Raw genomic sequence first — 13,656 nt, 5'->3', positions numbered from 1 at the left:
CATTCAGGGAAAATTTCATACTCTGACTCTGTCTCTCCAGAAGGATAGTCTTGTAAGCCCACCAATATACTTCCACAATCAACTGGAGGAAGTTCAGTCCTTTGAGCTTCTGAGTCTCATAATCACAACTTCTCTTGGGCAGAACATATATCCAAGCTGACCTCAAAGACTGGATATCCAATGTCACGCCAAGTCCTCGGAAAATCTGAAATTCACGACGTATGAGGCCTTTGTCCACAACTCAATAAAATTCTGCTCTTCCCCCACAGGCCACAGCATATGCTACTCACCTCTCCCTCTCTCCTCAATTATGTGGAATCCAAAGCTCTTGGCATATCCCACAAAGAAGCTGAAGCTCAAGGTCAACTGCTTTCCAAGCACAGAGAGGTTTATGGACTCACTTTTTTTTTAATAACCACCTTTATTCTGGTTTTCCTGCTTCAATCCTCCAACACTCATCACTGCCTAAAAGATGGATGGGGCTCTTCAAGCAACATCAGCCTGTTAAGCTCCCAAAATCTAGATTTGCTGCTCTCCTCTACTCCTTTGATCCACTTTTCTCCCACTCAAGGAACTGCATTTCTGAGGCATTGCAATCCCACCCTTTCCCAAAGGCTTCAAGGTGGCTGTGCAGAACCATATCATGTTATCATTGGAAACTTTACCTGTGATATCTTCTTCCCCCAATAACTCTCAACTGTCTAATCTATCTTACTTCCAAGCTAACATGCTTACCCCACTCATTTCTTTGACAATTCATTTCCTTCCTTGTTATGTCTCCCTGCTGTTGCATTGTCTGTACATTTGGCCTTCTTCCCTCATTCACATTACCTTCCTGCTCTTCCCTGAGGTTAGACTTTGAATAATGGGGGGGGGGGGGAAAGAGACAAGAATGAAGGAATACAGAGGAAGTTGGTTGTAAATGTTATACATGTTGCACTTCTCACCGAGCAGGTGTTTGTGCTGGCAAGATGGGACGCATGAGTGAGCCAGCAACACAGCAGTGAAGCAGAATCCCAGAAAGTATCAGGAAGCTTCCACGCCAGCCAAATGAGTCAAACAGAAACTGGTTTAGTGGAGCTAATGTGCTCAGGCCCACAGGACTGCCAGCCATAGCTAGGCCATTGGCGAGAGGACGCCGTTTGAAGAAGTATTTCCCGATAATTGTGAGCGCTGGCTGTAGGTTGAATGCCATCCCCAAGCCTGGGTAAAAACAGTGACATCACAATTATAAACATGAACGATACAAAAGAATGTCTTACACTTTCATATTTATCCTTCAAAGATATCCAATCTACATTTCCTGGAGCAAAGTGGCACATTTTTAGCTCACCTTGACTTTAGTCCGGTGAGCTTACGCGATAGAGCCGTGTCCGTAAGTAAATCAGTGAGTGAGTGAGTCTGTAAACACTTCAGTCATTATCGCTTGAACCAAACATACGATTTTTATGAAATTTGGCCACAAGCTTCATATCTGATGCCCAACGAAGGTGAATTGACGTCATCAAAATCTGCACTAATTAACAGGTTTAAATCAGGCATAAAATGCTAAAAATTCCTGTCATAACCCACAGGGGCATTTCATGCTCTCAGCTAAAAACAAAACCTGGAACAAATGAATCACTGTAATCAGCATCGACAGGGCCTCCATTCAACCAATCACATCACCATTTTCTGCACATGAACAAAATTTCAATATTTTCTGACATCATTGGCTGCTGCTCCTGATCCAGGTGAGCTTCAGGACGCGTGGTACTATTTTTATTGTATACTAGCAAATACCACCTGTCGCTTCGCTGATGGGAAAACTGAGAGAGGGGGGGACAGAGGAGAGTGAGAGTGAGGAGCGAGGTGGGAAGAATGAGGGAGTGAGGAGAGAAGACTGAGGAGAGAAGAGTAAGGAGGGAGCGAGGAAGTGGGGGTGAGGGGAGGGGGAGATGGATGCTTCACCACATGTCACAATATATCCCAGAAGGTAGAGGGTGCGAAGAGGAGGTTGGAGCAAAGAGGATGGGGGAGCAAGGAGTGGGAAATAGAGAGGGGGGGGTGTTCTGGACTTGAGTTTGGTAGTGGGACTTGAAGGGAAGAATGGAGGGTTTGACTTGCATTTGGGAGGGGATTTGAAGGGAAACAAGGGGGCTGGTCCCATCTGCCAGCATTAGTAGAGGATTGAACGAAATGGGGTACGTTAAAATAGCACGTTCAAACAGGATAGCAAAACCACATGCCACTTTCAAGCAGCACATACCATTTTAAAAGAGATTATAACATGGGTTTCTCTTGAGGTATGCGACTCGAATTGTGGTTGCCACCCTATTTACCCGCTCTGAAACTGGATCTCTCTGAAGGGGGAGGAGGGGGGGGGTCACACACCACCCGGAGACACCCGTTGTGCCAAAGAATGCATGAACCGGACAAACGAACACCCCTCGAGCAGCCAGACGCATGACCAAGACCAACCCCGCAGTCCAAAACAAACTCGAGTCCATTACACCCTAGCTGCAATAATTATAAATGCCCAAAGTCACCATTGTTCATACCTTTATTTAATTTCAGCACATGTTTTACAACCAAAACGTGATAAGCCACAGAATCTCTCAACCCGAGATGAATCCCAAAATTCAAACCGCAAAATCAAACTCAACAGCAGTCCCGACCAACAAAAAAGTGCCCATCCATCTCAACCCGCATACTCCCCGACACTCCAGGCTCAAAACACAACACAAGCACCACAGCACAACACAAACACCTCCATACCACAACACAAGCAGCACCTGTGGGAACTTATCACAATCACCCATTATTTATCACTTCATTAAAGTTAGAAGAGGGGTGAGAGAAGGAGGAGAGAGAGGAAGGAGGGTTGGTGGAGCAAGGACAAACAAAGAAATGGGGGGAGGGATGGATGGAAGAAAGGAATGGAGGAAAGGGATGGATGGAGGGGATGGAAAGTGAATTCACAGCAAGTTCCATAGTTGTTCATGAACACGTGACATTCAAATCTCATAGAGTAAACATGAGGTGTAGGGAATGAATGAATGAATGAATGAGTTCCCACCTGCTGTTCCTTTATCTGCCATTACATTCCATGTAGCATCTGCAATCAGCTTGGGTTTTGGAAACAACTCTCCTAATAATATCTAAAGTACTCCACCAGGGGGTGCATCACCGAACATTTCCGGGCGTTGCTCAGCATGAGCGCTCCAAGGTAAAAGGTACATTTTAAACTTTTGTCAGATTTACCGAAGACAATAGAACACATGTTCATATATGTACTTCATTTACATTATCGCCTAACATTGGCTTGAATGCCATTTTGTAATTTACTTTCAAAAATGACAAGAGCTGTGATAAAACAAAAAGGCTTTTACACCGCCATCTACTGTCTCGCCACAGCATACACACATTGGTTTGGTCCATCTATCCATTCCTCCCCTGAACTCATGCATCCTTTCTATCCATCCCTCCATCCCTTGATAAGAAATGGCAGGCTTGGCACTGCACGACACGGTGGGGTGCAACACAGACAGGTGAGGCGTGAACTTTGCATGTTGATCAATGTATTTTTGATTGTGTTTAGCAGAGGGACAATACATGTACTTCTGCTGTATATTGCCATGGCTTGCAATCGAACATCCAAGCAGCTTGTAGAGTGCTTGCCGAGTGGCTTAAGCACTCAAGGAAGCACCGCCAACAAAACGCTTTATAAAGAACGGCAGACTTGGCAAGCGATTAGCGATCGGTCATATTAAACACCACCCGAAGACGTCCAGTGTCAGTGTAAAATGATCAAACAAAATATTTTTTATCAGTCAAAACTGCTGTTGACGTCAATTCCATCATTTAAATTTCAAAATTAGTACATAAGCATTGCAATGTATCCAGCGATTTGTCACTTTAAAGATGAGGCATTCGATGATATGAGTGAGGAAAGTGAAATAAAAAGTTTGGAGTACCTCATCGTTCAGAAAACCATTGTGGCCTGCTCCAAGTGAAGACATTGTTGAGCAGGCCCAAAAAATGGCGAATTAAGACCCCAGCGAGTTGAAAAAGGGGTTGATAAAGGATGAAGCCTTAGTATGCATGCAAAGTTTCATGGTTTTGGAGTTATGGAGGAGACACTGACATTTATTATTAAAGATTCAGAAGAAATAGTTATATATTTCCACAATTATGTTTTCTCCATTACAGGTGAAGCTTTGGAGATTTGAATGATGAAACATTAGGATGTGCCAACACAAATTAAAATAGTTTAACTCTTATCATAAATATGGCTCAGTTGTTGCAACTCAGAGAGCATTCTTCAGAAAGGAATTTTGAAGCAGAGATGCCCCATGTCATAACACCATTCTCTCCTTCATTAAAAAGTTTCATGAAAAAGGTAGTGTTTGTCCATCCATGCTTCAAAATGTTGCAGGGAGTGTATAAATTGTAATGGACAGCATTTAAAAGATGCCTTTTATATTAAAGACTTGTTTTCGTGTACATAGTGAAGTATAGTCTCGTCCTCCTCGACCGGGTATAGTCGCGTGCGCCTGTAATCCAGCTACTCGGAGGTTTGGGTTGGAGGATCGCTTGAGGACGGGTGCTCTGCACTGGGCCGTGCTCTGAGAGGGTATAGGGCAGCCCGGAATCATTTCAAAACCCAATCCTTATCCCTGTGTCATAAGAGGCGACCAGGGTTGGATCAGGAAGGGCATCCGGCGTAAAACCTGTGCCAAATCAGTATGCGGATCATAACGGATGATCCGCTGTGGCGACCCCTAACGGGAGCAGCCGAAAGACGAACAACAACAGTCTCGACCTCCTCGTCCTCTCATCATATATAGATAGTCTCCTCCTCTCATCCTACTATAATCATATAGTCTCGTCAACTTCTGCTGTGTCTTGTCCTCCCTGCATGAATGAGATAAGGCAATGTTTAAGTTCCGTCATGGTTTTTAGGGCGTGGGAGATTCATTTCAGTTTCATTAATTACAGTTCGATTTCACCATATATGGCCGTGTTGTTCTTCTTTCCCCACCCTAAGTAAGAGAGTTTCCAAAGACTAGGATTGGATGTCTTTGCAGCTCATCACCACAGACCCTCCTGTCAAACTCTTGTCCCTTTAACGCCTAAAATCACCCCCATTGACTTTTCACACCATGCAACTGCAGTTCAACATGGTGTATCCACGTGGGCTAGCTGTGAACCACAGCACATGCTCTGGTGAAATGGCGCATGTACATGCAGGAATGTGAGCAAATAAAAAAAATTTAAAGAGGAAAATTGTGCATGCAGCACAAAGTGTTGCCATGCAAACACCAAAGGGGTTTGTGCATACAAGAGAGGCCAGGGGGCATGCTCCCCCAGAAATTTAAGAAATTGAACTGCATTTCCTTAAATTTGGTGCACGTTTGCAAGCTTTTACTCAAATAATTGTTCAAATTTTCCATATATTTTATGAAGATCAAGTGAAAATGTGGCCCAAAAGGATGTCAAAGTAAGCCAAGGAATGTTTGTTTCTTATTACAAAAATCATGATTATGAACCAGCTGCAAAAACCTTTATTTGGGTGGTGTATAGGCAACTGACAGCTATGTATAGGTTTAAAAAAAAAAGAAAACCTGGTTACGTGCATGAAGCAAAAACATGCTTCCCATTTACAGAAGGCGCTAAAAGATACACATTTACATAGATAATTTGCATCCTTCCCCTCCTTTCCCCTGCCCTCCCCATCCCTCTCCCCTTCAATATCACTGGCAAAGATAAAAAGACCCCTATACATTAAATGGAGTCATGCTGATCAGCCCAGAACTGTAGGAGAAGTAGTGCGCCAAACACACATACAAACACCGGTCTGTGAATGATAGTAAGGATTTAATTTGATAACATGCTTCAGTTTTCCTGCAACTTAAAATAATTACTCAGGTCCCTTCAATTCACAGAAATGACAAATTAGGGTTGAAAGCAAAGCAAATCTTCTGTTAACAGTTTGCACAGCAATGAGTCTTTACATTCAAATTGAGCACAGAATGAAAGCAACTGATCTTAATGTACAAGCAATTTGAAGATGTACAAGCAATTTGAATTAACTAAGAGTCCATTCAACTTGAAGTTTCCTTGGTTGTATACTGATGCATCCAATTTATGAAGTTTCCTGATTTTTGACACAAACCTATTTTCATGTGCAAGTTGAGCCCTCCAAGGGAGGGGGATTAGATCTGACTTATTCACATTTTATCTGCATTTTTACCTTTATCACCTTGGAGTAGTTTGTGAAAACTGTGTATATTGTTTGATTTGAGAGCATCATGAAATAAGCTCAGGTGGCATAAAAATGTGAAAACTTTGGAGGAGGTGAATACTTTTGCAGTGCAGACCACTGTACATATCGCCTTTCTTCTCTCTTTATCTTATGTTAATTTTTGTGCTGAGGTATGTACCCATACATTTATGTATTCTGCTCGTTATTATTATTACATTCTATCTTCATTGCTCCTCAATAGATGTGGTGGTTACTTGGGTCATACCTGAAACCTGAAGATTTCAGCTTGGTAAGATTTCTTACCACAGCGTACTTTTGTTCGTCCAAAGAGGTCTCTTTCACAATAGTTTCATGCTACTTCTTCTTTGACAGAAGAACCTTGGTTGAAACCAAGACACCACTTGATGCAAGTTTTTTCTTTTTCTTTTAACTCTCTTATTTATTTCAGGTCCGAGTTTGAGCAATATGCCAGATACAAGCTTTTGCACAAGATAGGACTCACTTTTGCTCAGATTGGTAAAATATCTTAACAGATGTCATGCCCTTAGACAATAGCTTATACTTAACTGTCTGCATTGCACTGTATGTCTCTATCCTCATGTTTAGGAATACAACATCATCCAATATGTTTCCCCCCATGATGTTGAAAGTACTCTCCACCATCGGGCCATGGAAACAGGAGAGTATGGCTTTGACTATACAAGTGAGAAACGGATACCTCACACTTTCCCCCACTCAAGCCCACCACAGATCCAGCTTTTGGCAGGCAGGCAAGTCAAGTTAAGCTGTCATTGATCATGCTGTATGCTCAGACCTCGATATCATTGTGATACATGTCCTCATCCTTGATCAAGTTAGTGGCCTATGATGGAAGTTTATTCAGGTAATACTGCGTGGTATAATGTTGCCTCACAACAGGATCAAGGGCTGACATGGCTTTGAGTACATTGTTGATGAGTGGCATCTTTGACAAGAAGGTGATGTTGCACAATTTTGTGGATGGTAAGTTGTCTTGTTTTGGTGTCTAACTTATTGATTTCTGATTGGGGCCAGTTTATTATTCCACAGCTGTATTGGAACACTGGTACAGTGAGTTGGTTTATGGCTTTGGTTTTGTTTCTTGGGGAGAGGTACGTTTTCAGGATCGACTTAGTTCTACGTATGCTTTCTTTGGCGATTGTTTTGTACATTTTTTGTGACATATTTGGTGGCCTTCAACTCCAAGGTATTTGTATGATGCTTCGTTTTCTAACTGCTGTATTGTTGTTTCGAGGTAAATTTTTATGTTGTCTGTTTTCAGGGATTTACCTTCAAAAAAATGTGCACTTGACACATTTGTCTAGTCCAAATTCCATTTGAATGTCCTCAGAGAACCATTTTACTGGTTTTAGCTGTTCTGTCAATTTTTCGTCATTCGGTGCGCAGAGCTTTAATTCATCCATATTTAGTAGGTGTGTCACCTTCCCTGCTTATTTGGATGTTCTTTTATTAGTTTTTAGGATTCCTTTCATGTTTCTTTGGATGTTCATTTAATTGGTTGTTCAAAGGAAAAACCTTTGTTATCCCTAAATCTGAAAAACCCAACTTCCTCACAACCCAACTTCTGAGTGGCATGTCCTCGTTTGTTGATGAGTTTACTCAGTGGGTTCAGAGCCAGACAAAACAAGAGGGGGTGGGGGGGGAGACTGTCTCCCTGGAAGATCCCACGCTGAATCTTTACATCTGGTATTTCGATATTTCCTTCTGAGTGCTGTATTCCAGAGCTCCATTGCTTTCTCTATCAGTTTGATTAATTTGGGATTGATTTTGCATATTAAGTTTTCAAGTAAGGCCTTGTTAAGTTGTAGGAGATCAATTGTTCCAAACAACCTCTCTTACATCCCTTTGTTCTGCCTCCAAGCATCCTTGTTGTGTTAGGTAATGGTACATCATTTCTGTAATGATTCTTGTTAGAAATCTGTATGTTGTTGGTAGGCATGTCATTGGCCAGTCATTGTGAGGAAGTTGGGTTTCTTCAGATTTAGGGATAACAAAGGTGTTTCCTTCTACGAACCATGCATCCACTGACTTTTCCTCTTGGATCAGTTCATGGAATGTCCTGGCATAGTGATTGTGGAGAGCATAAAGTTGTTTTAGCCAGAAGTTTGGAATTCCATCTGGGTCTGAACTTTTAAAGTTTGGCATTTTTGAAGTTGTTTTCCAATTTTTTTCTTCATCAATAATTAATCAGAGGATTTCCTCGAGAAGTTGCTTCTTCTTTTCCAAGTCTGGGATCCATTGTGCTTCCTCGTCATGTTCTTTTTGATCTTCAAAAATTCCTTTCCAGAATTTTTCTAGCTTTTTGTTTTCAGGGGGAGTTGACACATTATACTTTTGTTTCCCCAATTTGTGGTAGAATCTCTTCGGGTTACTCTAAAACAGGCGGTTTTGTTTTCTCCTGTTGTTTGCTTCCTCAGTTGATTTTTTTTTTTATCTTCCTTGCTATCATTTATATTTTGAGTTTGTCTTCAGCAACCAAGCACTCGAAGTCTTTGTCTTTTTTTGTATTTGTTTTTTATTCTTTGGATTCTTTTATTTTTTTACTTTTGGGCTTCTGTTTCCTTTCCTGAACTGTTGTATCTGACCTACTTCCTTCCTCAATTGCTCTCTTTGTGTCTCGAATCTCTGCTTCAACGGTGGGATTTGGCTTCTATTTGTAGGGCCTGGTTTTTTTCCTCTTCTGGTGTTGTTTGCCCATTACTTTTTTAATGAATCGTGCTGCTGCAAAACACACGATATCGATTTCTTTCAAGGTGGATGATTTTGAAATCATTTTTATAACTTAATGGTTGGTCCGCCTCACTAAGATTTTTGACCGTTTGTTATGCTGGTCCCTAAACCACTCACCCTTACCTTTCTTCCCCCATGCCTCATGTATGGAATAAATTCTACATTGGAGGATTATCTACTTCTCCTCAACACTCCAGGTTTCTGTTTGTAGTTTTCATCTCTGGAGTGTTGTCTTTGATGGTGGAGAGACAGTTAACACCCTTACAGCTTCTTGTTTTGGTGCATAATCATGTCTCTTTAGAAGGTGATATTTCTTTTCACTTGAGAAATTGCAGTCATTATTTTTTAGAGCACACTTGGCTGCTGCTTAAAGTGGCCACACAGACATAGGGTTTCCTCTATTGGAGGCTGGTGACTCTTTGCTCGAGATATTTTTCTCCTCTTTATCAACACAAGATGTTCTGTCGTTTCCTCATGCCATGCCCCGTCTTCATCACCTCCTCCCGTTCAACTGAAGGCCCCTCCGCCCAGGGACTTGCTGTGCAGCTTGCTCAAGACTCCGGATCATGCAAGAGTCACACAGCATTGCACTCCGCTCACTTTCCCCCCACCTTAATTGCCAGGCCTGACATCTGCCTTCAGGGTCGATACCCCGGAATTTCCTGGCATCACGTTACATGCATCACCACGGTCCGCCTCACAGCGCCACCAAGACTCGCATATCAGAGCCATGCACATTTCTTAATCCTTTCAGATATCCTCCCCCACTCCACCATAGGCCCCTTCCCTCCGCGTCCAGGGTCCGCCACGTAGCCCGCTCAAGAGTTCGGTACGTATGCGATGGACACGGCAGCGTACCTCGTTCGCTCTTCTTCTTCTTTCAATGGTCGCCTTCAGCTCTGAGGTCCCGGCAGACACACTGGAGAGGATGTGTGTGTGTGCGTTCGTTCAAAAAAGCATAACATTCTCTGTTAACTCTCCTACCCCCACGTCTCTGTCTCTGTCTCTGTCTCTGTCTCTGTCTCTGTCTCTGTCTCTGTCTCTGTCTCTGTCTCTCTCTCACACACACACACAGATCCTCACTCCACCTCCTCCGAATACATTACAGCATGCTCCTCCCACATCTCTCTCCCAACCCTTCTCTCCTTCTCTCCCCTACCTCCTAACCCTACACCCCCTCTCTCTCTTTCCACTCCCCCCTCCCTCTCTGTCATAGTCTCTGGACGTATCTAGGTTGTGGTTACCTCTACACATATCCAGACGGTGGTTATCTCCGTATGTATCTGGACGGTGGTTATGTACCGGCGGTGTTTGTTTCTGGATGTGTCCAGACAGTGTTTATGTCTGCACGGGAGTTTGGCTTCGGATAGTGTTTATCTGCGGATGTATCTTGGCGGTGTTTGTTTTCAGACGGTGTTAGTCTCCGGGTGGCATTTATCGTATGACTGGTAGAAAATGGATTTCAGACATTATTTTGTTTCCACCTTCACTGATATTCTATGTAGAATCATTCTGATGAGACAGTATGAATCCTAATTAAAGATCCACCGCACGATGCCTTCCCTTCCCTTCAACTCATGCTGCCTTCCCTTCCCCACCCTTCCTCACTTTCCCTCCATATTTACTCTTCCCCTCCACCTCCTCACTCTCCCCTCATCATCCTCACTCTAACCCACTACCTCTTTTTCTTCCCCCACCCCTGAGTATTAGATGCAGTGATTCCATCTCTGACAAATTTACAATTGTTCCTGGAGTTGATCACGGGTGTGTACTGGCCCCCACACTTTTCAGTACTTGTATGGACTGGACTCTGGGGAGGATGTCGGAGAGATCAAGCTGCAGTGCATCATTTGGGAATGTGAAGATCTCTGACCTTGACTTCACAGATGATGCAGTCATCTTTGTGGAGACTCTGCACATCCTTTTGGGGGACCTTGAGGTGCTGAATGAGGAGTCACAGTCACTGGGATTACGGGTTTCTTGGGTCAAAACAAACATCCAGGCTTTCAATGACATATTGGATGCTACTATCCTGTCTGAACCTGTTTGTGGTAAGGATGTTGAGGTCACGGAGCAATTCACTAATCCTGGCAGTGATATTCATATCTCCGCTGGCAGTGAGCCAGAGGTCAATAGATGTCTGGGTCAGACCTGGGGAGTCATGGATTCACTGGATCATGGGGTGTGGCGCTGTCGGTACCTGTGCAGTAGGACGAAAGTCCAAGTCTTCAGGTCATTGGTGCTTCCAGTCTTGCTCTATGGATGTAAGACTTGGACACTGACCAGGGATCTGAGATGGAGACTGAACTCTTTTGATGCCAGATCTCTTCAGAAAAACCTTGGCTATCGCTGGTCGGACTTTGTGTCCAACGAGCGGTTGCTGAGAGAGAGTCAAATGAGATTTCTTACCTGCACAGTCTGTGAGCATCAGCTGCAGCTGTATGGACATGTGGCTCGTTTTCCTGACATTGATCCTGCTCACCATATTCTCTTAGTGAGGGAGCCTTGTGAGCGGAGGAGGCCAATGGGCCGACCACGTGCCTCGTGGTTGCAGCAGGTTGATCAGCATCTCAAGGAGATGGGGATGAGCCAGCCATCTGCCTGGGGGATGGCCAGATGGAGACTCGTGGAGTATCGGCAGAAAATGGACGCAGCGACGCGCTGCTCCGGCCCATCCTTCAATCCCTGACCTGACCCCTTAGTATTCCCAACAGCGAAATGACGGGTGGTATTTGCTCGTTGATAGTGAAAGGGTAACCCCTCATTGAAAAAAAAATCACTCATTTCTTGAGTTTGTACGCAAATCTTGAGTTTGACAAATATGGCGAAATCACAGGAATTGTGAAGATGGAATTGATTTTTTTGCACAATGGAGAATGAAATGATTCATATACTGAACAAAAATATAAACGCACCAACCTAAATATCTAAGTCAAGATTGCCATTATGGGAAAATGGTCAAACCGATGATATGTTTGAGCAATGGTTCCTTTGTTTTGCTCAAGACAGATGTTCCCATTGAAATTGACCACTCTGAGTATGTGGACTCACACGTTGAGTAATCCTTCCCATGAGCACCATGGGGCTTGACAGAGTGATGGTCAGTGAGCGTGACCAGGACACAAACACTCCCTATAGCTTGCCCTCTAAAAGGCCTCCCCAAAATGTGGACTGGTGCCAAATGTCAACATGCCACAGTTGTCACAAATCTTGAGGGAGCGTGCCATTGGCATGCTGAATGCTGGGACGTCAGTACGGGCCGTTGCAGCACACTTCAATGTCCACCACTCCACCATTATCCGCCTGAGAACGCGCCTCAGAGAGACTGGAAGCACCGTGAACCACCCACATGCCCGGCGACCACGTGTGACCACCGCCGGTCAGGATCGTCACATGAGGCTGCAACATCTCCGGGATCGACTCCGACCGGCCACGAGGACTGCCGATGAGACTGTCGGGCTGCATAACAGGCGCATTTCAGCCCAGACGGTGCGTAACCGCTTGAGGGAGGCCAAGCTTGAGGGAGGCCAACACCCGCTACTGACTGTGTGAACTCTGACAGTGACACCTCGGTTGTGTCGGCTGTTGTAGCGCAAAGACTGTCGCCAGAATTCTCAAGGAACTCTTTGAAATTTAATGCTCAATTGTCATGGATTCTATAACCAAATTGTTGTGAAGATTTAGTATTAATGAGTTCGAGGTAAAATAGTAACAATCACTTGGTGCGTTTATATTTTTGTTCAGTATACATAAGGTAAGAATGAGAATCCCTCAACTTATAATAAACATCCATCATAACTCACTCTGCTGTAAAGGATATGCTGATGTCCAAGAAATTCACACTGGTGTCTGAAATAACATGCAGTACCAAAAGAAAGTCTACACCCCCTTTCAAATTTTTCACCTTTTGTTGCCTTATAGCCAGGAATTAAATTGCATTAAATCAGCCTTTTCCCACCATTATTTACACATCATAACCCATAACTTCCAACTGAAAAACAAATTCTACAAATTTTAGAAAATTAACCAAAAATACAAAACGAAAATAATGTATTGTTGTGGGTGAAGATGGAAGAATTTCATCAGAAAGTTAGGATTGATTAGAGTTGTGTGGTCCGTGGATGTGTAAGAGACATCCCGATGTAATTAAGCAGCAAGACTGAGCTTAATTGTTCGGTATCACCACACGGGGTGGGGGGGGGGTGTTAATTAGATCGGGATTAAGGATAAATTCCCCCAGCATGTGATTGCTCCCTGTGACCTATTCCTACATTTTTGCATTTCCAAGCGAGACGTGAGAGACGGACCCTGGTGCCTCATGTATGTCAAACAGCAGGCCAGTGAGGACGATTGACACACAAAGCAGCTGCACTGGGTCTCTGAGTCTTGGTGTTGAATATCAATCACGAATTGCCTGACGAACATTCCTGCTGCGAAAGAGCGGCTTGGCACCATATTTGGGGTGCGTCTCCACGTGCAGGATGAAGTTCCTCGATTCCAAGTTCCACAAAGACCATCTCTGGATCAAGCTAAGTGCTAAAATAAAGGAAAGATTTTCTTTTATTTTGTTTTCCCCTTGTCTGTATTTAAGTCTATGTGTAGAGTCGCCTCAACTTTAGGATTTATTTACTTCATGATAT

At 43.6% G+C, this 13,656-nt stretch overlaps 1 protein-coding gene across 4 annotated transcripts in view; it reads right to left on the bottom strand.

Annotated features, from left to right (window-relative positions):
• The window catches only part of LOC147018449 (monocarboxylate transporter 2-like), a 122,824-nt gene that overhangs the window by 17,743 nt on the left and 91,425 nt on the right, over positions 1 to 13,656 (bottom strand). For all 4 annotated transcript variants that reach the window (XM_085898092.1, XM_085898095.1, XM_085898096.1 and 1 more), the window contains one exon: positions 948 to 1,203. In XM_085898092.1, coding sequence (XP_085754218.1) covers positions 948 to 1,203 — 256 coding nt within the window. The remainder of the gene's footprint in view (positions 1 to 947; positions 1,204 to 13,656) is intronic.

The sequence above is a fragment of the Eptatretus burgeri genome, chromosome 10 (assembly GCF_056783735.1).
Source record: "Eptatretus burgeri isolate ZD-2024b chromosome 10, Ebu_testis_v1, whole genome shotgun sequence".
Classification (NCBI taxonomy): Eukaryota; Metazoa; Chordata; class Myxini; order Myxiniformes; family Myxinidae; genus Eptatretus; species Eptatretus burgeri.
The sequence above is the reverse complement of the archived record's forward strand: the minus strand, read 5'-3'. Positions and strand labels throughout refer to the sequence as shown.